This window comes from Sordaria macrospora, chromosome 2, assembly GCF_033870435.1.
Source record: "Sordaria macrospora chromosome 2, complete sequence".
In the NCBI taxonomy this organism is placed as follows: Eukaryota; Fungi; Ascomycota; class Sordariomycetes; order Sordariales; family Sordariaceae; genus Sordaria; species Sordaria macrospora.
In genome coordinates, this window is record NC_089372.1 from 957,520 (window position 1) to 980,684 (window position 23,165).

The following is a 23,165-nucleotide window of genomic DNA, read 5'->3' on the forward strand; positions in this document are numbered from 1 at the left end:
TTTTCAAAGTCAACACGGTCATCAAGGTTCTTCTTCTGACTTGAGTCAACATTAATGTTAGCATAGTAACGAGGGTCGGTATAACTGTGTTTCACGCGATGGGAACAGGTGTTTTGACAGTCATATACCTTTCATCGATGATCTTTCTTTGTTTTCGTTAAGATGGAGTGTCCGAAGTAGTATCAAAAGATATTGGAGAGAGAAAAAAAAATGCACTCAAGAAACCCTGTCTTGTCTGAAGGAACTGTTCCGTATCAGTGCGATAAGTACGTGATAGTTTGCCCCTAGACTTAGTTGCGGTTCGTTGTCTTTCATTTATTACTTAATTCTAAAACTTTGAAGGCCCCGCTGCTACCCACTGCTGGTACAGCATGCGGGCTTTCATCTATCCTTTCTTTTGGTGATAATAGTCTCTATCTTCGAATTATGATGCTTTTCATCCCATTTCCAAACACTCCTATTCCATCCTGCAGATGTTTCAGAAGAGGGCCCCTTAAAAGCATAATGGGACTGCTGTCTGACAGTGATCTTTGTTCATCACGCCCCTACAATGGGGACAGATCCCGGTCTTCTTTCTCGGTGCTCGACAAATCTCCGCCATCTCCTACAGTGGCGACCCCGCCGACGCATTTGAGAACGCCCTTCTCAACCCAACACCAGCTGCTCTTTTTTTGGGGTTAGGAGTGGTGACAGCCTTGTCAGCCGGATCAGCTCTTTCAGACTCACCACCATTGATAGTGGTTCCCGTAGAGGCGGTTGAGAATGTCCTCTTCAATCCGCCACCAGTTCTTCTTCCCTTTGTAGTCGTAGTTGTTGCTGTCGCTGTCGCTGTCGCTGTCCTAGTGGCAGTACCGCTACTTTCATTCCCCTTCCCCTTTCCAGCCACAGGCTTCATATCTTGCAATGTCTTGAGCATGTCCACCCATGCCGGGTTGTCTAGCACTTTATCCGGTAACGTGTCCTCAAGAGTCTCCGGTGGCCCTTCAGCCACCCGCTGTCTATGCATACTCCGAGCAGCTTTGCCGAAGTTTGCTTTGCGTCTACCGCGGGCTTGGATCTCCTTTTGCTTGGCTTCAAACCATTCTTGCGAGTGTCGCTGTGGCCAGTGTATCCGGGGATCGATGTGCGCAAAGAGAGGCTCGTCTGAAACGGGTGGTTGAAGAGGTTTTGTTGGTACCGTTGGTAAGGTTGCCGTTACCACTGCTCCTGCTGCCGCTGCTGCTGAAGCAGATAAAAGACTTTGCTCATATGTTGAGACGGTTGACGTTGTATGAGGTAGGAGCGACTTGGTTGGCTTCGGCTGCGTTACCGGTGTTGGTGTTTTCTTTGGCGGCGCGTTGGCCTGTTGGTGTGGACTAGGCCGAGTTATCGGTTGGACTATGGGTTGAGGTATTGGTTGAGGTTTTGGTTGAGGCTTCGAGACCGGCTCAGGTACAATTTCCTGCTCGGTGTCTGGAGGAACCGATTCGCGGGCTGGCTCCTCTTGCTGTGACTTTTGATTCTGATGTGATGCTGGCCTCTCCGCCTGTGGCTCCTGCTGCGTCGGTTTTGGGTCTGGTGCCAGTTCCGGTGGAGGAGTTGATTCTGCCTGAAGCTCTGGCTCTGAATATTCTCCAGGGTCCGAATCCGAATCCGATCCGGAATCAGATATGACGATCGGCTCATGTATGTTGGTCACTATGGGTCGTGGCCTGGGCTGAGATTGCTGGGGTCTTTGTGGAGGAAGTGGTCTAGGTTGCCCAACTCTTTGATCTGGATTATTTGGAAACGTCGACCCCTGGAGTAAGTCTTGACCGCAAGGATCCGGACGAGGCTCTGCGATATTTGATTCGGGCCCATTCACAGTAGAATGGGTGCACATGGACCCTCGTATCAGCCCTGCTGGAGGATTATAGCCCGCGAGATCAAATGCACTTCTGGCATAGTGCACAGCACGTCTATCTTCCATAGACATATAATTACTGCTCTGGCCGTTCGGCATCATAGCTTGCAAGTTCAATATGCCTCCAGGTGAGTTCTGCTGGTGAGTTCCGGGATGAGAGTTGTTCTGCGGCGCTTGGTTCTGAGCGGGGGTCGGACCTTCCATAGGTTGCTGAGGAGCATGCACAGCCGAGCGACTGCAGGCCGCATCTTGCATCTCATCAGAAAATCTCATCTGTCGTATCCTCCTCGGTGGGAGCCCGGGGTTTGACGATTGTGTTGAACCATCTTGGCGCTCACCCAGTAATTGCTTTTCAGCCGATAGACAAGGGGCGTCAATAGCCATGTTGGTCTGCTGCGTAGATTTCTGGGATTTGGATTCTGATCGAGCCTTGACGCCCGTCTCAGGCCCGTTGACTCGACTTCTGTCAAGAGTGTTGGATGAAGGCGATAAACCCGAGCTCTTGGTAGGTGGCCCACCTTTCGAAACTGACTGAGAACTGATGTCTTTGGCCAAAGGTAGAGAGATGGAATCTGCCGTGGTAGAAGAGAGGGACTTGGGTCTAAGTGAAGAAGACCCAGTTGACGTCGAGTTTGAGTTTTGCGCTAAGGAGGTAGAACCTTTATGCGTGCCGGGTCCAGGTTTGGGAGTCCGTCCGTTTAGGTATGGGTCTTTGCCGGCGGTTTTACGCCTAACAATATTTCCCGGCAAGAGTTTTGACTTTGTGATGGGAAAGGGCGAAGAACGGTTCCTAACCGGACTTATCTGCTGAGGATTTGGTGCGCAGCCTTGTGGACTTTGTCTAGCAGCATCGGCAATTTCAGTCTTGCTGTGAGCCTGGGACGGTTTTCCAGCGCCAACTTGACCATCACCTGAATGTGAGGTGATGATTGAACGAGAGGATGATGATGGCTGTACTGATGACCTTGAGGAAGTAGCAGCCTCATTAGATTCCTCAGAGACAGGGGTGGCCAGGTCGATGGGTAGTGGTACTGGAAAAGACTTTAGATGTCGGGCACAAAAGATATTAACTGAGGGTGCCTCGCATTGTGGAATAGAGCAGGGGATAGGGCGAGTAGGCTGAGTGTTGTCGGTCGAGGAAGAGGAGACAGAGTAGCCCATCGCTGAGGACGGCCTTCCAGGGAGACCGACGGTAGAGGCGGCGGAGAGACGGAGTGAGGTGCTTGACGAGGCTGAACGTAGAGATAATGACGACCTGGCATGGTAATGATGGCGTCGTGCTGCCTCTTGGCTATCCACTATACAGCGATGACATGTCCAGTCACTGTATATAATAGTGAGTGGTTAGTATACCCAAAAGAGAGAGACAAGCAAGAAAATGACGCGGTAGACAGCTAGTCTTTTCTTTGGGAAGTGACGGATCGGTTGTCAAGTTTTGTAACAGAGTGCATGGTGAGCTTCTTTTGAAGCTGATTTGCGAACAAGGTGAGACGAGTGTGAAGTGACTATGTTGTCCGTTGTGCCAATTCGCAGATAGAGAGGAGGAAGGAGCAAAATAAATGAAAAGTAAATAGGCAAGTGGAAGCTTTTGATTGGCTACGAGTGGGCCCGCCCAAATCTTTTACTATTTACTGCAAAGCCTCTGTCAAGAACACAACAGTGACTGATGCATTGGTTGTCATCTCATTCCTGGAATTTTTGTGGCTAGTTTCATGCTGACTGTAGCGACGGTGAAAATGTGACTGGGATTGATAAAGAAGCGAGTTGAAAACACGAGTGAAGACCGACAAGAATGGAAGTACAAAAAGAAGATAAGAAAAAGAAAAGACCTACTTTGACCGGCTGGGATGTGGAATATGGCATGCGGAATGATAACTTCTACCACAACTGATGCATTGGAACAATGGTCTTGTAATACTGGCTTCCTTTTTGCAATATCTGCAACGAGAACGCATCGATCAGGTCGTGCCTAAATAAGTCCGAGGCGCCAGGCGTGGTCACCTTGGGCTTTCTTAATATACGGGTTCTCGAGGGGATATAGAATATTGGTCTAGACGTCTGCAAGGGACATCTAGAGTAAGCAGGATGTATAAGTTGTCCTATGAAAACCCAAAGACTTTTTGTTAGCAGGCCAATCCCAGGTTGTGAACCATGAAAACAATAATCTCAGAGGCCAAGAGAACCATATAAGGGGTAGTGTTGGTATAGTCCTTGTGATAGGACAACACAGGCAACTTGCGTCTCAGGTCTTTTCAGTTTTTTCCTATGAGTCCTCATCCAGACCAGCCACAACGGTTTCATGATTCTGAGGTAACGGGGACGGGAAGACCACGATCAAATCCGGGTACTCTCCCCATGTCTTTCCTGTCCCCCACTGCCTTTGGCCCGGCTTCATAGAGCAGTTGAGAGCCAGGCTCCTGGAAAGTGGAAGTAGCCTCTGTCAACAGAGACTCCAGAGAGAGCTCCGGACAGGCAGCTATTAGATGTATCCAACCGCCAAGCCTGTCGTGCTGCCGAGAGTCTCAGGACAGCACGAGGAGTGGGCAAATGATCTGGCAGCGGACGCGCGCTCACATGGAGTGAGGCGCCGAGAATCCCTATTGTACCTGCAGAACCATGACCCCAGGAGAGCTATCGGTCGTCGGACCTTTTACCAATTGCTCATCATAGACGCTGCCGTGTGAAAGTGAGAGAGTAAGGAAAAGATGAAGGCAAGCTTACCTGATGTGAGATGACTGGGAATGCTCCCTATACCAATAAAACGCAGTCAATGTCAGAGTACACATAGACACCAGGGCTTCTCTTGGTACTCAACCCGACCTCAACCTTGCGTCTCTCCCGCTTGAGTAACCAAACCCCGCCTGCCGGATCCCGGGTGCCATCCAGAGCCGCTTGAAGGAGCTTTCTTGCTTAGGCCATGCGAGGAACCAACATCGGTGATTTTGACCATCGACCAGAGACCCAGAAATCGCGGAGGCAAGGTTGAGGGCTTGTGATGTGTTGCTGAAGTTTACTGGTCATGAATACTTGATTTAAGTAAAAATAAACAAAAGAAAGGGAGGATGTTGTCAGTGGACGGAAGATGACGAGGGAAAGACCGTGGAGTGTGGACCAAAAGACATCCTAGTGGAGCCCAACTTCCCATAAAATCCGCCTGGTCTTTCCTTCCCGAACCGCCAAACGCCAACGGGGCAACACCCGCCGCTAAAAGTGAATCGTGCACGGACCCTCGACCTAACAATCGAGGTTGTCGTGGATTCTGTGGGAGTGCTAGGGGCCACCCTGGCCTGCAAGCTGCCTGTAGCTCGCTAGCGTCGGTGTTTGCCCGCCGAACCAGGCAACTTCTAGAGCGGCGCTGCCTGCAGGGCCATGAATTCGCGATGACCTCCTTGGACATGTGCTTTGCGACCACTTGCATCCCACCACCCCTTTTCCCCGACTCGACTCTCCAGACGGCCAGAATCTTGCTATACGGCTTCACCCATGATTAAGGACACGATTAAGGACAGTTAGACGACTACAGCACAAGTCCCCGGCCATGGACTTCCTCAAATCGGCTGTCGCATCAGCCATCGCAAAGGGGCCTGCATTCCCCTATACCTTTGGCGACAAGGTCGATTTCGACCCCTCCATCTGGACCCTTTACAACGGAACTCGACGCGTACGTGCCCGTCTTCTCGTTACACCCTTCTTCTCCTACCCGAGGAACACAAGAGCTCGTCAGCTAATCTGTCTGGTGTTTCCAGGAGGACGGGTCCAACTGCAGCATCTTCTCCTTTGAGATTTCTTCCAACCGATCCGCGCTGCCCCTAGCCAAGAATGCGCTCAAGAAGCTCCGAACACTACGACATCCCGGCGTCATCAAGGTCTTGGATACGGTTGAGGTAGGGGGATCTATGCCCATGGAACGTGGTGGTTGCTTAAGCTGAGCTTTGCGCAAAAGACAGACTCCTACATCTACATTGCCACGGAGCGGCTAGTTCCCCTAAGCTGGCACGTCAAGAGGAAGAGCCTCAGTCCCGAGACCGCAAAATGGGGCCTATACAGCGTTGCGGTATGATTCCCATACCTTAATCTGGCCCGTTAGGACCAACAGCTGATCCCGGGCCTACAGAAAACCCTCAAATTCATCAACAGTGACGCATCCTCGATACACGGCAATCTCAAGGTCGCCTCGATATACACATCCGAAAGCGGCGAGTGGAAGCTTGGTGGCTTTGAAGTCCTTAGCAATGTCAAGGACGACGATGCCTTGATATACGTACGTTTTCCATATACAGCACAGGCACTCGGGAGAATTTGCGGCGCTAACGTGCCAAACAGAGATACGGCAGTGCTGTGCCAGACTCAGGGAGATACACTCCTCCAGAACTCGCAAACGGGGGGTGGGATGCCATCAAGAAGAGCCCCCACCATGCGGTCGATTCGTATGATTACGGCATCTTGATTTACGAGGTCTTCAACGGCAGTTTTCTGGGGTCAGACCAACTAGCACAGACTAAGAGCATCCCGCCTAGCATGCAGGCCAGCTATAAGCGGCTCATCAACGCCAATCCCAAAGCAAGACTCAGTGCTGCCCACTTCCTCGAACAAGGACTACGGACTGGATCCTTTTTCGACAGCCCATTAATCAAGCTTACAGAGGGAGTTGACAACTTGGGAGTGAAGTCGGAAACCGAACGCGAGGCCTTCCTGGAGGATCTCGACCAACTTTCAGACGACTTTCCTGAAGATTTCTTCAAGATGAAGGTCCTACCGGAGCTACTCAAGTCTGTAGAATTTGGTGGCGGTGGTCCTAAGGCCTTTGGCGTAGTGATGAAGATTGCTACAAAGCTATCGAACGAGGACTTTGACACAAAGGTTACTCCTGTCGTAGTTCGCTTATTCGGAAACCCCGACAGAGCGATCAGGGTGTGTTTGCTGGACAATCTGTCGCTCATGATCGACAGGCTACCGCAGAAAGTGGTGAACGACAAGATCTTTCCGCAAATAGTAAGTCTCAGCCTTGTTATTGAGCCCCTGTGCAGAAGTAGGGCACAAACAGAGCCTTGTGCAGTTGATACTAACAACGAACACCTTTTTCAGGTTGCGGGTTTCACCGATCTCGCACCTATTGTGCGCGAGCAAACCCTCAAATCCGTACTAGTCATCATCACCAAACTGTCAGACCGTACCATCAATGGCGACCTGCTAAGATACCTCGCCAAAACCGCCAACGATGAACAACCAGGCATTCGTACCAACACCACAATCTGCCTCGGCAAGATCGCCAAGTACCTGGGAACATCCAACAGAGCCAAGGTCCTCATCGCCGCCTTCACCCGCTCTCTTCGCGACCCCTTTGTACACGCCCGCAATGCCTCCCTGATGGCTCTCGCCGTCACAGTCGAATACTTCTCCGATGAGGACTGCGCCGCCCGCCTAATACCCGCCGTCTCCCCCCTCCTCATCGACAAGGAGAAGCTCATCCGGGACCAAGCCAATAAGACCATCGACGTCTACCTCCAACGCATCCGCAAAGCCCAACAAGACATGCCCGAAACTGTAATACCCCCCGAAACTGCCCAGCCGCGGATGAGCACCCCTCAACCAGCCGAAGCCGCAGCCGCTTCCAACTCCGCTGGTTCCGGCGCCGTGGCCGCCGCCTGGGCGGGCTGGGCCATCTCCAGCTTCACCAACAAGCTCTCCAGCGCGGCAGGTGAAATGCAACCTAGCGGCGCACCCTCGCCCATTCCTACCGCTAGCGGACTATCCACGCCCACCTCTACCACCACGCCCAAGCGACCCACCTCGTCTTCTGCTTCGGCACTACACAGACAAGCCCTCAAGTCCCCACCACCGCCCACTACTCCATCAATGGGCGACTCCTTCTTCGCCGACCCCGAACCGCAAGAAGACGACGCAGACGCATGGGGAGATATGGGCGATATGGACGACGACACCGCAGCAGGAGCCGGTGATGATAACTGGGGCGCTAGCTCCGAGACTCTTTCTCGGCCATCGACATCAGCCAACAAGAGGTCGGTAAGCAGTAGTAGCAAACCTGCAGCACCCTTCGGCGGAGATGATGATGAACCGGATTTTGCGGGGTGGTTGGCGGCGCAGGCGGAGAAGAAGAAGAATCCCTTGACCGGTGGTGCAGCGAAGACTCTACCTAAAGGGCTGGCCAAAACGGGGACGACAGGGACGGCGAAGGTCGGGCCAAGTACGACGGTGGTGAAGAAGACGTTGCCTATTAGTAAGAAGCAGGCGCCTGTCAAGAAGATTGATACGAAGCCGAAGGCCGATGTGGATGGGGACGATGGGTGGGGTGATGGGTGGTAATCTAGGTAGTGAGATGAGGTGTCCAGTTAGAGGTTGGATGAGAGTATCGGAGGAGGGGGAAGGAATGGGAGGGAGAGGTGTCTTGGAGTTGAAGGTCGCAGGTCCTATATAGTTTATAATAAATGGGACGAAGGCAAAAGAAGCGAATTGTCCTGGTTCGGTATCATACCAGCATAGGTGGTTGAGATAAGCCTGTGACAATGATGGGATAATAGACAACTTGAATCTGCCTCGCCATGATGCTCGTACACAGTAAGATAGACGGGAGATGAAAGCGCAAATCGATTCTGTGACGGCAGCCTAAAAGCCATTACATCTTAAGGTCCGAGTTCCCAACAAAAGGATACACGTAACCGAAGCTGAAAGTTTCGCTACTCAAATGGTCTTATATAGTGGCCACAACCCAGGGCGTGTAACTGCATCACCACAGGGTTGTGACCGATTCTACCTAGGCAGATATATATACTGGATAGCAGCTCGGAGTATTAAATCATAAAAAGGGACGAAAGAGCTTTGCGTTAGTGCACCACGCTAGGGAGACGAAACATGCAACACCTTCAGCGATTGTCATGATGATCCTGGGTAGGCTTGAGATGGGATGAAACGCAAATTCGATTGCTTTTAGCTGTCTAAAACCGAGAACACCATAGAAATAAACAAAGATAGGTATATAAATGACACCGTAGTAACAAAACAAAAGACACAACACAACATTAAGCTCCGACCGCACAGAAGAAAGCGCGGCATGCTTTGAACCAGTTCTCTCGCTGTCAACCCGACCACCCCAAACAGACAAGTACCCTTCTTATTCTTTACTCGAAGGTAGTCTTCTTACCCTGGTGAGCAACAGGCGCACCAGTAAGTCTGGCAACGCTGATATCCTGGGCCGTCTTGATCTGGCCACCACCACCACCTTCCTTCTTCTGGTAAGGAGCTCTCTGTGGCCTGTCACCAACGTCCTGTCCTTGTTGTCCCTTCTTGCCAGCACCAGGGCCCTTGCCTCGGAACCGCTTCTCGTATCTCGTCTTGTCGTCCTCGGCCAGCTCGATCTTGAGGGTGCGGCCGTGTAGCTGGTTGACCCACCACTTGCGGGTCTTTATCCTTTTTTCCGTTTCCTGCTTGGGCTTCTTCTTTTCTGTGCTGTCGGCATCGGCATCGGCTTCCGCAGCAGCCTCGGCCTCGGCTTTTTGATCCTCGTCCATGAAATCCTCGAGTTCCGGAATCTCCTCGCGGATCTTGACGAACCCCTTCACCGCCCACTGCGCCGCCTCACCCTCCTCAAAGTTCACCCACCCGTACCCCTTGCACTTGCCGCTGTCCTCGAACGTGGCCACCTTGACCCACCGAATGGCACCGCACTTGTCAAAGTGCGCGCGCAGGTCGTCCTCGGTGGTGTCGAACGAGAGGTTGCCGACGAAGATCTTGGTCGAGCCCGCGAACTTGCCGCCTACTACCGCTTCATCCTCCTTCTTTGCCTCCTCCTCTTCCTTCTTCTTCTCCGGCCGTCCCTCGAACGACGTCGCGTCCTTGATCAACAACTTGCGCCTGTACCACTCCGTCTCGCTGAGCGCGATGGCCGCGACCTTGGTGGCCAGGGTGTCGAAATCGACGTAGGCGAAACCGCGGTTCTCGGGCTTCTCCTTCTTGGGCTGGCCGGGCTGCGCCTTGGAGGTGGGCATGTGGACGCGCGTGATGGACTCGGGCGTGATGGAGCCGCCCGAGTTCTCGACGAGCCATTCCTTCAGTTCGTTCTTGGTGACGGTGAAGCGCAGGTTGCCGATCCAGACGCCGTGCGGGGAGCGCTCCTTCTTTTCCTTCTTGGCCTTCTTCTCGCCATCCTTGCCGGTGGTTTCGCCTTCGGAGTCGGAGTCGTTGTCGGAAGACGGCTTGGTGGGAAGGGTCTTGCCCTTCTTGAGCAGACGCTTCTGTTTCTTGGAGGGAGGCTCGGGGGCCGTGACGTCGATTTCGATTTCGGTGATCTCGGCCTTGCGCTTCTTGGAGGACTTCTTGGGCTTCTCGTCGGAGGAGGCGGCATCGGCATCGGCATCGGCATCGGCGTCGGCGGTGGTGTTGGCAGACTCGACGGGCTTCTCGGTAGATTCGACGGGCTCGACGGTCTCGACGGACTCGGTAGACTCCTCGGAGGCCTTGCTCTTCTTGGAAGATTTCTCCTTCTTTTCCTTCTTCTCCTTCTTCTCCTTCTTGTCCTTCTTGTCCTTTTTCTCCTTCTTGGACTTCTTCTCGGAGTTGGTGGTGTCGACGGTATCGACAGGAGCGTCCGTCATCTCGAGGTCTTTCGTCGCCGCCATCTTGAATGTGTTTTCCGTATCGAGGTTCGGGGACAAAGATACGGTGGAGGACTTGATTAGAAATAACAACAAATTCAAGGTTTGTTGATACCTCGAGTTTGCAATGTTTACAGAAGGAAGGGGGACAGCCGGCGCACTGACGCTCACTGAGATTCCCCAATTGCTGGCAGCACAAGATTTTCGAAAATTTACTTTGCGATAAGCCCCCGATAAGAAAGGGGTCACCATTTTGCTCCAGTTGCGAGTCCGCTTTTCTTGGAGCTTTGGTCTCCATCGCGCGAAATGCGGGGGAACGGGAACCCGGACCTCCACTTTCGGGTTCTCCACTGATACCACTCTGACTCTCGTGCCAAATTGGAAAGAGCCTCAGGTCCATCTTTTTTCAGATCTCCATCATTTCTTCATGGGACTTGCCATTTGCAGATTACAGTAGAGACATGCCCCCTTTTTAGTGCAATGTGAGCCTGCTTTTGGGTTACAGATCTGCCTTGCTCCGACGAAGACAGGTCTTGAAGTGCAGTCGTACACAGGCACGAGACGCACAATACCTACGGTACCTTATCAGCTGTCCCCTGACTGATGGAGCGGAATAAGTACTGCGTACAGTACGTGTACATGTGTACATGGGAATGGGTCGTCGACCCAGATGCGCAGTGGACGGGAATAATTCCCCAAAACCGCAAATATCAGAGAAGATGCCGCAAGGCGTGATGGGATGGGCCAAATGTAGCCACGAGAGCAAGTCGATGATGCCAATATTCCGACTTGGCCCATATCATACCTCATAATGACCGGGATTTACCTTGCCATGAATAATAGCTCATATCGTAGACATTTGCCCATGTTGAGCACTCGTTGAGTTGTTGGACGAATTGCATCTCAAAAGACAGCTCTATCAGACTCAGCTGCACAGCTGGGTAGTCGCTCCTGAAGCCCGATGCATAGGAGACAGAAGCTCCGACCCTAAGTCAATCTCCCAATGGAATGATATCAATCCTTCGGAAGTTGTTCCAGAGTGATGATGGTTATAAAACCCCGCAGAATCGAAACGGAAACGACATGAGGAGGTTGCTGACGTTGCTCGAATCAAACCCCCCAGAGCTTTGATACGGATCGAGCGAATCGTCAAGGGGCTGATCGGGTGGGTGGGCCACATGGCATCAATGTCGTTTTCCCATCTCGCCAAGCGCAAGAGCCAGAAACAGAACAGTGTTGTTGGCAAACGCCTGTCCAAGGACCACGCCGAGAGAGATGCAGAATTCCAAGGTCCTTGATGCTGTCCGTACCGTGGTTGGTGTACCGTTGTCGCTGTCGCTGTCGCTTCACAGTTAAATCGTTGGTTGCGTTTGCTGACCGGAAAAGTGGAGGCAGTTGGTACCCGAAACCATCATCTTGGGCCTCACGTGCCGAGAACCACCGATAGGGCTTGGCGAGATCGGGCCTTGACTTGAAAAGAGAAGAAAAAATGACAGAAGGACCTTGAAGACCCCACCAGTCCACGTCGTACTTTTTCTCGGAAAATGTCTTGTTAAGAACTTTATTGGCAGCCAGTCTGAACAGACTCTGGAGCTCCTCTCTTCCTATCAACGCCTCATTGCTTGGGCTTGCAGGCCGGCTTGTCTTGACCGCTTGAGATCTTTCGAATGGTTCGTCGTCTCGGGGTTTGATGCATGCACTTAAACATTCTGGTAGGGGTTCACGAGGTACCAACCACAATCACTTTCGTGAGGGGACCAGTACTTGATATGGTTAGTGTAACAAAATTCTGAAGAGCTAATATCCTCTTCTGGTTAGTTACCATCCTGACCACATGGACTCCATCAACAAAGCGGGCCCCAGAGCTGGGTGAGTGGACCTGGCCTTGAAAATCGTCAATACACTTTTTTTGTTTTGCCCGCCGTCGCCCTTGCTCACTGTCTGAAGTTGGTTCCTTGCAAATGCAAAGGGTCGCTGCTTGCTGGTGCTGCTCTTCCCTTCCGATACACACCACTGACAGTTGACAGTCCCCGGCATCACCAATCGGCGTAAAAGCTGCTTTGACCTTGAAGAGGCCCAGCCAACCGTTGTGTCCGCTGGCAGACACTGGCCGCTGGACACCACCTGGACACACCACACACACATCACACGCTGACTGGTCACTTGTCACCACTACTGACCACTACTGCTTGCTCCAGGACCAGGACACCAGTGAGAACCAGGGAATGAGCCACTGGGACGCTGAAGCGAAGGCCAAGCGGATGCGCTTTTGTTGTTGGCTTTGTTGGTCGCATTTGGCTTCTCCGCTGCATTGAGTGCACCCATTCAACTCCATTCTGCGCATTCCTCCATTCACAGTCCTTCATTCGTCGCAATCCGTGCAAGTGCAGAGCGAGAAAGGCGAAAAGGCTCCTCACTTTTGGTCGCTTCTTACAGAGCCAAGAACGTCCAACTAAAAAATCTCCACCAGAACATCGCACTGTGAAGTGGAAAGCAGTCTGACTGCGCGGCCCTGCCTGCCATTCACGGACAAGAGTTCGCTCCATTCTCTCACTTGCCATTCCTTCTGCGCCTCTCCTTCCCTTCCACCCTTCCTTCATTCCCAGTCCTCTCTTCCTTGACTCGCATTTCTTGCGACTCGCAATTGTTTGCAAAAACTCAAAACAAACCCAACCCGCGAGCGGTCTGACGCCGGCTGCTCCCTGACTTTACTCACCTCAGATCGCCTGACTTCTTCCACCGCCGTCGCCGATCCGTCGTCTGTCCGCATCATCGTCGTCTCCTTTTTGCGTCGGCAACGCCACGCCACGCTATACCGCCAAACGAGCATTGTTTTCAATCCCACAATGAACGTGCTCCTATCGCCGCAGCCGCTCTTCTTCCCTCATCAACACGAACCCTCTCGTCGCTCGCCGCCCAGAACAAGTAAGTTGTTGCAGCATTGTTTTGTCATTGCATTGCAGCGTGGATCCACAGCACTCACTGCTGGTATAAAATCTGGCTAGTGCTGCAGACTTGCTAACAACCTTCTGTCAGTGTCGCATTATACCATGACGTCCAGGAAAAGAAAAGCCGACGACGATGATAACGAAATGTCGGTTTCGCCGACCGGCTCGCCCGCAATCAATCCGAGGCAGCTCTCGAGGCCGTCCAAGAAGGTCAGGGCTGGCATCGAACTTGCAGGACGCCCACTGCCCCTTCCCCGCCTCCTCGAAACCCTCGACAAGACGCAGCTGCGAGCTGTGCTTCAGACGATCTGCGAGCGTCATCCGGACATCGGACACGAGGTCATGACATCTGCACCACGGCCGTCAGTCAACGGAGCCCTCGAGGTTCTGGGCGAATACCAGGACAAACTACGAGCCGCCATTCCTTTCGGCAACTCGAGTTCCGAATACACTTATTATCGGGTCAAGCAGCCGCTCATGGCGTTGGTGGATGCTCTCGGCGATTTCACTCCTCAGTTCCTGCCGCCGGTTGAGCAGCAGACGACCGTGTCGTTGGAGTACCTGAACCATGCAACAAAGATCATTCACGACCTACCCGATTTCGACAGCCAGCAATATCGCCACCACAAGGATGGAGCGTACGACGAGATATCCAGGGCATGGGCGTTGGTCATCACGGAAGCAGCCAAACGGGGAGGAGGCTTCCACTTGCACAACGGAAAATGGGATCAGGTTTTGGCTAAGCACAATCAGCAGTCCGGAGGAAAGCTGGAGCAGGCCATGAACGCAATGGTCAACGAGGTTGGATGGATCGGCGCGAACCAGAACGCTCATGGGCAGGGCTCTTCTTCGGACCCGAACTCGATACTCAACCAGCTCATCAACGGCACATATGGCGCACCTGTTCAAGTTGGTCCCTTCTAGAACAGGCGACGACATGACCATCAAAGTGCGCCGTGACTAGGCATTTATAGGAACACTTTTGGGAATGGGAGGAAAAGCAAAACGGACAGTAACGTCGATTGCATCATGGTTTCTTTTGTCGTTCATTTTTCTTTTCAACATTCAGGGCATTGTTTGGGGCGAATGGGGAGGGAGAACATAGACAGGCGTGGGTTACTTGCGGTCAGGGATCATTGTTCAAACGGCGTTGGTGTTTTGGCTTTTTAAATGCTGTTATTCCTTTCCGTCATTGTTGCCTTTCAGGCAGCATCTCACTGGCACAACGAGATACCTCTTTCCTACCGGCTGTCTCTCGTTTTGGGGGACAACTTTGTCAGTCACTTGCATGTACACGAATTTTAGCATATCCTTTCCGAGGTCGGAAGTTTGGAGCATGTGTGTAACCAACCATCACTACATTTAACATATCCATTCCACCATCGCTAGCAATTGGGAAACGGAGTCTCGGATGACACAGTGTGCCTGGCGGGTGACTTGGTGTAGACACCCGTTGTTTGTTCCGGGTTCCTTGAGTGTATCTTGAGGTGAAGCTTTGGAGCACAGCGGCTTGTTTGGATCAATCAAACTTGCCTTCCATCATACGAAATGTGTAATCCGAGCCGCCCTTTCCCAGCTGTGAAATCGAAGTGTTCAGGTCATGAGTCCAAACGCGTAACTCGGATGATCATCTCTCCCCTTGAATCACCGTCTTGTTGGTAGATAGTAGAAACCAAAGCAATCTCGTAATCAAGTCCCTTGCATACATGTACTTCTGCCACAGTGGATGACTAAGCTGGAACTTGAAGGACGACTGAAGAAGCTCGAGGTAAACTCGCCCTACCCACGGGAACTTTTGCCTGGAGCAAAACGCCCGAGTTGGACAACAACACGAGGGACGGGAATATTGATGATAGTGGGGCCCTGGAGCTCCTTGTGTGATGGGATGACAAAGGCCTAAAAGTTAGTGAGGTCACCAACGAAACCCCATCGCCACAGGGACCAGTTCAGGGGGGTGCTAGGCAGACGCCGTTGGTGTTGCACGTGACGACCTGTCCCGAACGTGCAACAACGCACCTTGGGCGCGCCTGCCCACTTTCCATAACGCGTCTTGTCGTTCCTGCCTCGATACACCACTGCATATCTCGCGACGCTTACGTTGGGCAACTCGCAAAGATCTCTGAAACTTCCTCCCTTCAACTCGTTGGTCTGAATCTCTCTTGCTGGGGATCTCACTGCGAACAACTCGCGAACCACCAGCCTCGAGGCTGCTCTGCCAGACAAGATGCCTGCGTATGTTTACCTCTGCCACCGGCCCGTGTTAACCGCGTCTGTCGCGGCCTTCTAGCGATGGTGAACCCCCATTAATACTTTTACAGAATCGGCGACCAACACAAGCTCATTACCAACCCATTCGAGGAACCACAACGGCGAATCAGCGAATACACAGCCCAGGAAATCGCCACACTCCAGAGCCGTCTCGAGAAACAACTAGGACCCGAATACCTGTCCAGCCGCGCCGGCCCATCAGGCCAGAAAGTCCACTACATCTCGTCGGAAAAGTGCATCCAGCTCGCGAACGAGGTCTTCGGCTTCAACGGCTGGTCCTCCAGCATCCAGAACATCCAGGTCGACTTCGTTGATGAGCACCCTCAAACACTGAAAATCAACATGGGCATCTCGGTTATCATGCGAGTCACCCTGCGTGACGGAACGTTCCATGAGGATCTCGGATACGGCCACATTGAGAACTGTAAGGGCAAAGCGGCTGCGTTTGAGAAGGCCAAGAAGGAAGCCACGACAGATGCCTTGAAGCGCGCGCTGCGCCAGTTTGGCAATGTGCTGGGCAACTGTATCTACGACAAGCAGTATTTGGCCAAGGTCACAAAGATGAAGGTCGAGCCGACCAAGTTTATGGCGGATAATCTGCATCGACACTCGGATTTCGCCAAGAAGGAGCCAGTTGAGGCGGATCTCATGAAGGTTGACCCGGTTGAGGCGGTCGCTCGTCCACCAGCGTTGGGAAACGAGGAGTCTTTTGAGGACTTGCTTGGAGGTAAAGTCACTTGTAGTCCAAATTTCTTGTAAGGATCAGCTAACGGTATACTAGAACTCGATGAGGCCGACTTCAACATGGCCGATGAAGGCCATCCGGACGAAGTTGTGCTACCACAACAACCTGTGCACAATAGCTTGAACGACAAGCCTGTCCATCAGCAACTGACTAACCTCAATCCACAAGCACAGCAATCTCGACCACTGACGAGATCAGGGTCAACAGGCAGCCTGAACACCCGACAACAACCACAGACTTCCAACCAGTTCACAGCGAGGGCTCAAAGTCGGCCTCCACAACAGCAGTTCAACAACAACAACCAAAGTCGTCCTGTGGGTCAACCTAACGCAAACACTTCCAACAACGCTCAGAACTACGCAACACCACAGAAGCCTGCACCTGCCGCTCCCGCTCCCCAAGCAGGTGCGGGTGCAGCTGTAGTTCCCGTTCCAGAAACCGTTGGCTTCTTCTCCGCCAAAGCAGTGACACAACTTCCGGAGGAGGCTTTGGCTAGCGGCCAAGTCGCTCCCACGAAACCCGGTCTAGCATTCAACCCTCATGCCGAAAGCCCGTCGATCCGCAAGACGCCCGGCATCGACCACACCAAGTCCAAACCTCTAGCCAGAAACGGCCAACACGTCCCTCCAGCCAAGACAGCCTCCGAGACAGCAGAAGCAGCAGAACCGAGCACACACACGACGTCGTTTTCAAGACCCGCGGGAGCTCCGGTCGGGGCTGCATCACGACCAGTAACAATTAGCGAGGCACGCGCAGCATCAGGAGGAGGAGGGGGCTTCACTCGTGTCGGGCCACCGCATGTACCTCACAACATGGCCAAACCAAATGTCGTTAACCCCCAACTTGACCAGACACGACGGATCGGTGCGCCAGGAGGCATGGGAGGGGGGTTCTCTAGTAACCCTAGTGTCAACCGGGGCCAGTATCGGCCGTTGACGGTGAAGAGACCTGCTACTGCTATGGCAGGAGGAGGAGATGCTACTGGTGGTCAGACTACCAAGGATAGTAATGGTGGTAATGGTGGTGATGGTGCAGCGGCGAACGCGGCTGCAGCAGCAGGGTCGACGACGACGGGAGGTAATCCCGCTCCATCTGCTGGTAACGGTAATGGAGGGCACAGAGTACCGTTAACTGACATGTCGGCTAATGCGCCGAACGCCACTACGGCAGCGGGCGCGGGCGCGGGGGCTGGGGCTGGGGCCGCTGGGGCTAATGGGCCGGAGGTAAAGAGGCAGAGGGTGGCGTAGAGTCTAAACTGGGTTGAGATTGAGGCAAGTTTCTTTAAGAACACCTTTGCATGGCTTAATCTTTTCGTCAGGTCAGCTGGCAGAATGGATGGTATCTGGTAACTGGTAACGGGTATGTTGGTACAAAAGGTGCAAGGGAGTTTCGAGGCGTTTTGTTATGACGAACTTCTTTCACTCCCGACGCGGAGATAAGGGATGGATGGCTCATTTTCGGTTTATGGACGGATGGATTTTTAATGGGATCGGATTAAACGCAAGCAAGCTATTTAAGAGGCGAATCAGATAACCACGCGGAGCAGATTTCTGGTGTCGTTCAAGACCTAGTTCCATTCTCTTCGTTTTGAGGAACAGTTGGTCGGTAGTAAGTACGCTTGTACCATACGATAATATAGGATCGGAAGTCAACGACCGAACGGCGCAAGAACCATGAGCGGTATCTTTCTTGGTGGAATTCCTTAGATGACAGGATTTATACAAGAGAATATTTCACGAGGATGTGTTGCGAGTACCAGTAGTGCGAACAGGTCGAATGACTATGAAGCTAGCTATTTGCATTTGATCTTATGCCTAGAGGTACGAACACACACCATGACGATCACCGAATGTAATCCAAGTGTCCATCCTGCCAGTGCATTACCACAGGCTCATTCGTCCCTCTACAAAAGTTGATGCTCCGAGACGGCTACAATCCAGAAGGCATGCGAGAATGGGTAGTCACGGTATTATCATTGCACAGCGGGCGATCGAGAATGCAAGGACTCATATGACGAAATTGTACTCCATTTGTTTCTACCATACACCCACTACTTGAACGCAATCTGAATGCCATAACGGTTTACAAGAGTAGTGAACTTTAGATCCAGAAGTTGTGGGTTGCCAGTTTCCATCCCAATATGAGACTGAACGCACAGCTCACCACTACCTGGACCCTTCAACTAATCGCTTGATCTCTCGTCAGACACTGGTCTTTTCAAGCCTTATCACCTAAAGCAGACATTTAAAAACAGACGACATGTATGATAGGAGAGTTCCACGAAAAACACGAGGTTACGTTGACAAAGGCAAGGAAAACTAGCAAATTAAAGCACCCATCAATTGACCCAAGTGACCCGACAAAACAAAATCCTTCCGAACACTCCGTTATCCATGGTTCCCGTCGAAAAATTCCTGACCTCGCCGGCGCAAGGTTCGCAAAGCATCACTACTACTTCCTGGAGGCGCTAACAGACTCCTCATCCGAGGCGTCAAGGATGTCGTACTCTTCATCAGTCATGTAGGACTCGGACTCATCCCACTCGGCATCTTCGCACTCCTCGTAGTCCTCCTCTTCGGGACCAGACTCGGCTTGAGACTGGGCGTCCTCCTGATGGACGCTAGCAGAGGGTGACTCCTTGTCGAGCTTAGGGAAGACCACTTGGCTATGGTCAATCGGGGCAGCGTCGTTGGTCTCGGGCTCAATGTTGAGCTTGGCCATGTTCTTCTCGAGATCCTCAACCTTGGCAGGGGCTTCCCGAACCTTCTCCTCGGGAGCAGTCTCGGGCTTCTTGACCACAATATCGCACCACAATTTGTGTCCGATCATGAGGCCCTGCTTCGTGGATACCCGCCAGTGCGACAGATGTCTGCCTTCCCTTGATGGGCTGCGGAGAAGAACAGTAAAGGGCACGGATTGACCAGGAAGTACTGGCTGCTCGCACACATTGGATTGCAAGCAAGACTCAAGGTCGCCAGTGGCTGTGGGGTGAGCTGGGTCTACATGACCCATGTACTCACCATGAAGGTACTTGACGAAGCACCCAGCCGGCCAGGGTGTAGGTCCGTCATTGCGGACGACCCAGGTTTGCTCAAAGACCTGGTCAGGTCCGAAAACGGTACCATCGACGACCTTGTCTCGCACATATGTAGCGACATACAAAGGAGCCGGGGACTCGGCGTTCTCGGCCTTTACAGCGGGAGCGGGCTCGGAGGGCTTCACGTCAACCACAGTCATGACGCTGGGCTGGAACGACTCGGTGCCTGTGGCACGCGAAGTGGTAACGCGACGGCAAGGACGCGGCCGATCGCCCATGGCCGGCATCCTGCGTCCATTCTCATGCTCGCCGGTAGTCGTGACGTTGACGTTACGAACGGGGGTCTTGAACTTGATCAAAGGGTGGGTCTTGTTGTGAGTGTTGGCGGGGCTCGCCTCGCACTTAGCGCAGAAGTCCACATCGTCACAAACAGCGCACTTGTAGCGGTCGCCAACAATGTAGGTATAGCCAGGGCGGTTGTTGTTGTTGCACAGCGGGCCATCGCAGCATACCCCGACGTGAGTAAGAGCGCGCGGGACGTGGCAAATGTAGGCAGGCTCGAGGGGCTCATAGATAGGAACGAAGCGGTGATTGGCATGGATGAACGAAGCCGACTCGTAGCAGGTTGAGCAATAGTCCCAGTCGGGGCACTGAAGGCACTTGTGGCGAACGCCGCGGATATCCTTCTCACAACCATCGCAGATAGCGTGGTGAAGTTGGTTGCGACCTGGGGCGAGACGGGTCCTTACGTCTGACTCCATACAAGTCCCGGGTACAAGAGGAGAAAAGGCGTGCTTGGGGTGATGTCCGTGGCGGTTCCTGGCAAAGCAACCCTTGCAGAGATCGAAGTCGTCACATGTCTGGCAGTGGACAAATTCGGCCTCAGGCAAGTCTGAAATGCAGCAGTTGCAGGTGCGCAGGGTGACCCGAGAGTAAGACTCGACGGAAGGAAGGACGCTCTCGTAGCGGGAAACGGAAGGAGAGGCAGAGGAGAGAGAAGATCTCGAGCTCTCAGCCTTGGCCAGAGCCAGAATCTCGTTTGTTCTCTGAAGTGCGGCCTTCTGGTCCTCAGCCTCCTGGAGCTTGGCCATATACTCGACATGAGCTACAGCCATGCGTTGCTCTAGAGCCTTGGCTTGTGCGAGTTGCGCCGCGTCGACCATGGGGGTATATTCACGAGACTTGGTGTCGACGGTAGTGATGGAGCCGTTGTTAATGAAGCGCTTGGTCAGTTGGTGACCATAGTTGTGGCATACAACACCCTTGTTGTGGCAGTCAGGGCAAAGATCAAAATCGCCGTCGTCACAGATGGAGCAGTGGTAGTGATCGTAGGCGATAGTCTGGTCGCAGCTATTGCAGCAGACGGCATAGCCAGAACGGGTCGAGAGTTCGCTGACAGGCATAGAAGCCATACTGGCGGCACGGCCAAAGGGCAGGCGGTTCTGAAGATCCTCGATGCGGTCCATGGCCTTGTTGACGCGTGTCATGATATCGGAGCGCTCAACCCTGAGATCGTCAAAAGTCTTGACGGTTTTGCCACCAGTCTCGATTGACTTGATGACCTCGGGGGTTTCTTCATGAACGGGACTAGTGGGGTTTGACGCTGAAGTCTCGCCCTCTGTCTCTGTGGGTTCGGCTTCGACCGAGGCCGACTTGGGTCCCGTTGTGGTGTCCTGATGCACCTCGGGGGTGGAGGCCTGGGCAGGCGTCTCTGCCGTCATACAGGTAACGCGTAGTTTAAGCTTCTGCTTCGCCTTGGCCGCGCGGAACAACTGTTTGTACACCGAAGTGTTGGCGGGATCAAGTGTGATGTATGTGGCGGCAGAGTCGGAATACCGCTCGAAAATGGCGTTAGTTTCGGCGGGAATCTCCAGGTATTCACGCAACTGGTCGAAGGGTCAGCGGGCATATCCTAAACTGATAAAGGGGACAAGATGGATGCTGAGGTGTGTCCTTTGTGATAAGAGTAATGACGTACCTTGGTCTCCAGGGAGCTAGCAGTTAGGTCGCGGAAGGGGAGCTTGAACCTGCGAGTAGCACCCTCAAATGCCACCTTGAGGGTGATGGGGGTATCAGGGCTTGGTGGAGGTGCCGCCATAATGCCGGACTGAATGGTTGAAGATGGATGTGTTAGTCAAAGGTCTAGTCCGAAAGGTCGGGTGCGAGGAAAGCGACAATGAACGGGATGCAGGGACTCTTAATAAATGGCACGATAGGCGGTAAAGGTAGCGCTAAACCCGCCACAGCAACAGCACTGAATGACACAAGAAGGGAAGGCAATCATTTGAGCCAGCAACGGCGACAACCGAAACAGGACAGGACCACGACAACAGGAACGACAGCGACGACAAAGTGGAAAACGGTTTGTATCGAAACAAAAAAGGTGCAGATCATTCACCGCAAAATGCCAACTTACTGTAGGCCGTTGCTGGTAGCCGCCTGATGCGGTGTTGTTGATGGTTGACGATGAAGGGATGGAATTCTGATGGGAGGGAGCCTGTTAGAGAGAGGTCATGGTAGGTCCTCGTCGACGTCAATCCGACACGCAACGCAGTGGACCACAACCGAGGCGGTGTCCAAAACAGCGACGGGTTGGCGAATAACGCTTTGAACGTGTAAGGTCAACTTACAATAAAATTGATGAAACGGGCTGGTAGATGGATTTGACGATGATTCCCGCGTTGTGAATGAGGCCAGAGATGGAATCTTGGCTGTGAAGGTGGAAAGAGAAGAAAGAGAAAGGAAGCTGTGTGGGCAGGCGAGTTTGGAGTCGAGCCGGCTCTAATAGTAGTTGCCTCACGTTGGCGGGATATCCGTTGGTACAGATACCGTACTGTGCTGCAGTATGTACGCGGTGTAAAATCGAGGGACGCCTTGGATCGTCGTTGGGGGCTTCCAGTTCCCGTTCCGGTTAGTCGTAAGTTTGCACGGGACAGGTAGCTGTACTTGCCCACGTTAGCAGACATGCGGCTGACCTGCTGTGAAATGATGCATCTTTTCACACGCACTAGCAATCTGGAAGCGGTCAAAGGTAGAAGGGTAGGTAAAGAGCTGTTAGAGGTCAGGCTCTCACTTACTGGTTTTGAACATTTTCCTGGAAAGACGGCCGGCCAAACACTAACGTTCTCCAGGTGCCAAGTCTGTAATGTTACACATCATTACCCGAAATACAAAATCAGCCAATCAGGAGCTGGCCTTGTCTCACAGCACTGACCGTCTTCCTTCATTCTGACCAACCGTCTCTGTCTTTTTGTTCATTGCACGTTGCCCGCTTTCCTACGCAATCAATTTGCAATGATCATCAACGTATGCATTTATGTTCAAGATCCTGGCTGTTTCTGCCTTGAGGTTCTCTGAGGGGAAATGTCAACAAGTGCTGTGTAAGGCTTTCTGTGTTCTCTCACTTCCAGCTTGACCATACTGTCTGACTGTCCATTACTAATACACGGTCGAAATTAAGCTAGAAACCCCTGGTTGGTCCTGTTGAATATTACACATCTGGCCATCACAAAGTCGAGTGGAAGCCCACGGAGCCATCGAGGCGAAAACACTACGAAGACATGGGAACACAAGAATCCGGACGTACGTCGCCATTTGGAGGGCCTACGACCGGGGGGCTTGGTTGACCGAGTTTGCCGGCTGCCAAAATTGCAAAGGCGGGTGACTGGTGAGTGAT

The 23,165-nt window shown here is 52.7% G+C and overlaps 6 protein-coding genes across 6 annotated transcripts; 3 read left to right on the plus strand and 3 right to left on the minus strand.

The window, feature by feature from the left end:
* Positions 1–343: 343 nt before the first annotated feature.
* On the minus strand, positions 344–5,086 carry SMAC4_07849 (uncharacterized protein). Its single transcript, XM_066090703.1, has 4 exons — positions 4,703–5,086; positions 4,604–4,630; positions 3,716–3,981; positions 344–3,206 (listed from the first exon to the last, which is right to left on the minus strand). Exons 3-4 carry the CDS (start codon positions 3,835–3,837, stop codon positions 605–607), a joined length of 2,724 nt encoding a protein of 907 aa, XP_065946010.1. The 5' UTR covers positions 3,838–3,981; positions 4,604–4,630; positions 4,703–5,086; the 3' UTR covers positions 344–604.
* A 168-nt stretch (positions 5,087–5,254) lies between these two features.
* On the plus strand, positions 5,255–8,453 carry SMAC4_07848 (uncharacterized protein). Its single transcript, XM_003346323.2, has 6 exons — positions 5,255–5,543; positions 5,629–5,766; positions 5,826–5,936; positions 5,997–6,143; positions 6,206–6,874; positions 6,968–8,453. The coding sequence occupies exons 1-6, from the start codon at positions 5,421–5,423 to the stop codon at positions 8,204–8,206; spliced, it is 2,427 nt and encodes an 808-aa protein (XP_003346371.1). The 5' UTR covers positions 5,255–5,420; the 3' UTR covers positions 8,207–8,453.
* A 351-nt stretch (positions 8,454–8,804) lies between these two features.
* SMAC4_07847 (uncharacterized protein) lies at positions 8,805–10,743 on the minus strand (the record flags this gene model as incomplete). The annotated part of the gene is made up of 1 exon (XM_024655562.2): positions 8,805–10,743. One exon carries the CDS (start codon positions 10,741–10,743, stop codon positions 9,019–9,021), a length of 1,725 nt encoding a protein of 574 aa, XP_024511438.2. The 3' UTR covers positions 8,805–9,018.
* Positions 10,744–12,639: 1,896 nt separating this feature from the next.
* Positions 12,640–14,363, plus strand: SMAC4_07846 (uncharacterized protein; the record flags this gene model as incomplete). Its single annotated transcript, XM_003346321.2, has 2 exons — positions 12,640–13,416; positions 13,528–14,363. The coding sequence occupies exons 1-2, from the start codon at positions 13,338–13,340 to the stop codon at positions 14,361–14,363; spliced, it is 915 nt and encodes a 304-aa protein (XP_003346369.1). The 5' UTR covers positions 12,640–13,337.
* A 1,300-nt stretch (positions 14,364–15,663) lies between these two features.
* On the plus strand, positions 15,664–17,699 carry SMAC4_07845 (uncharacterized protein; the record flags this gene model as incomplete). Its single annotated transcript, XM_003346320.1, has 3 exons — positions 15,664–15,671; positions 15,758–16,434; positions 16,489–17,699. 3 exons carry the CDS (start codon positions 15,664–15,666, stop codon positions 17,697–17,699), a joined length of 1,896 nt encoding a protein of 631 aa, XP_003346368.1.
* A 769-nt stretch (positions 17,700–18,468) lies between these two features.
* On the minus strand, positions 18,469–22,250 carry SMAC4_07844 (uncharacterized protein). The gene is made up of 4 exons (XM_003346319.2): positions 22,120–22,250; positions 21,906–21,971; positions 21,468–21,596; positions 18,469–21,375 (listed from the first exon to the last, which is right to left on the minus strand). The coding sequence occupies exons 3-4, from the start codon at positions 21,585–21,587 to the stop codon at positions 18,904–18,906; spliced, it is 2,592 nt and encodes an 863-aa protein (XP_003346367.1). The 5' UTR covers positions 21,588–21,596; positions 21,906–21,971; positions 22,120–22,250; the 3' UTR covers positions 18,469–18,903.
* Between the last annotated feature and the right edge of the window lie 915 nt (positions 22,251–23,165).

Coding starts and splice junctions, on each gene's coding strand:
- SMAC4_07844 (XM_003346319.2), bottom strand. CDS start 21,587: ATGGCGGCACCTCCACCAAGCCCTGATACCCCCATCACCCTCAAGGTG. Junction 21,376..21,467: donor CTAGCTCCCTGGAGACCAAG/GTACGTCATTAC, acceptor CCCTTCGACCAG/TTGCGTGAATACCTGGAGAT.
- SMAC4_07849 (XM_066090703.1), bottom strand. CDS start 3,837: ATGCGTTCTCGTTGCAGATATTGCAAAAAGGAAGCCAGTATTACAAGA. Junction 3,207..3,715: donor CCACATCCCAGCCGGTCAAA/GTAGGTCTTTTC, acceptor TATTATATACAG/TGACTGGACATGTCATCGCT.
- SMAC4_07848 (XM_003346323.2), top strand. CDS start 5,421: ATGGACTTCCTCAAATCGGCTGTCGCATCAGCCATCGCAAAGGGGCCT. Junction 5,544..5,628: donor TTTACAACGGAACTCGACGC/GTACGTGCCCGT, acceptor TGGTGTTTCCAG/GAGGACGGGTCCAACTGCAG. Junction 6,875..6,967: donor ACAAGATCTTTCCGCAAATA/GTAAGTCTCAGC, acceptor CACCTTTTTCAG/GTTGCGGGTTTCACCGATCT.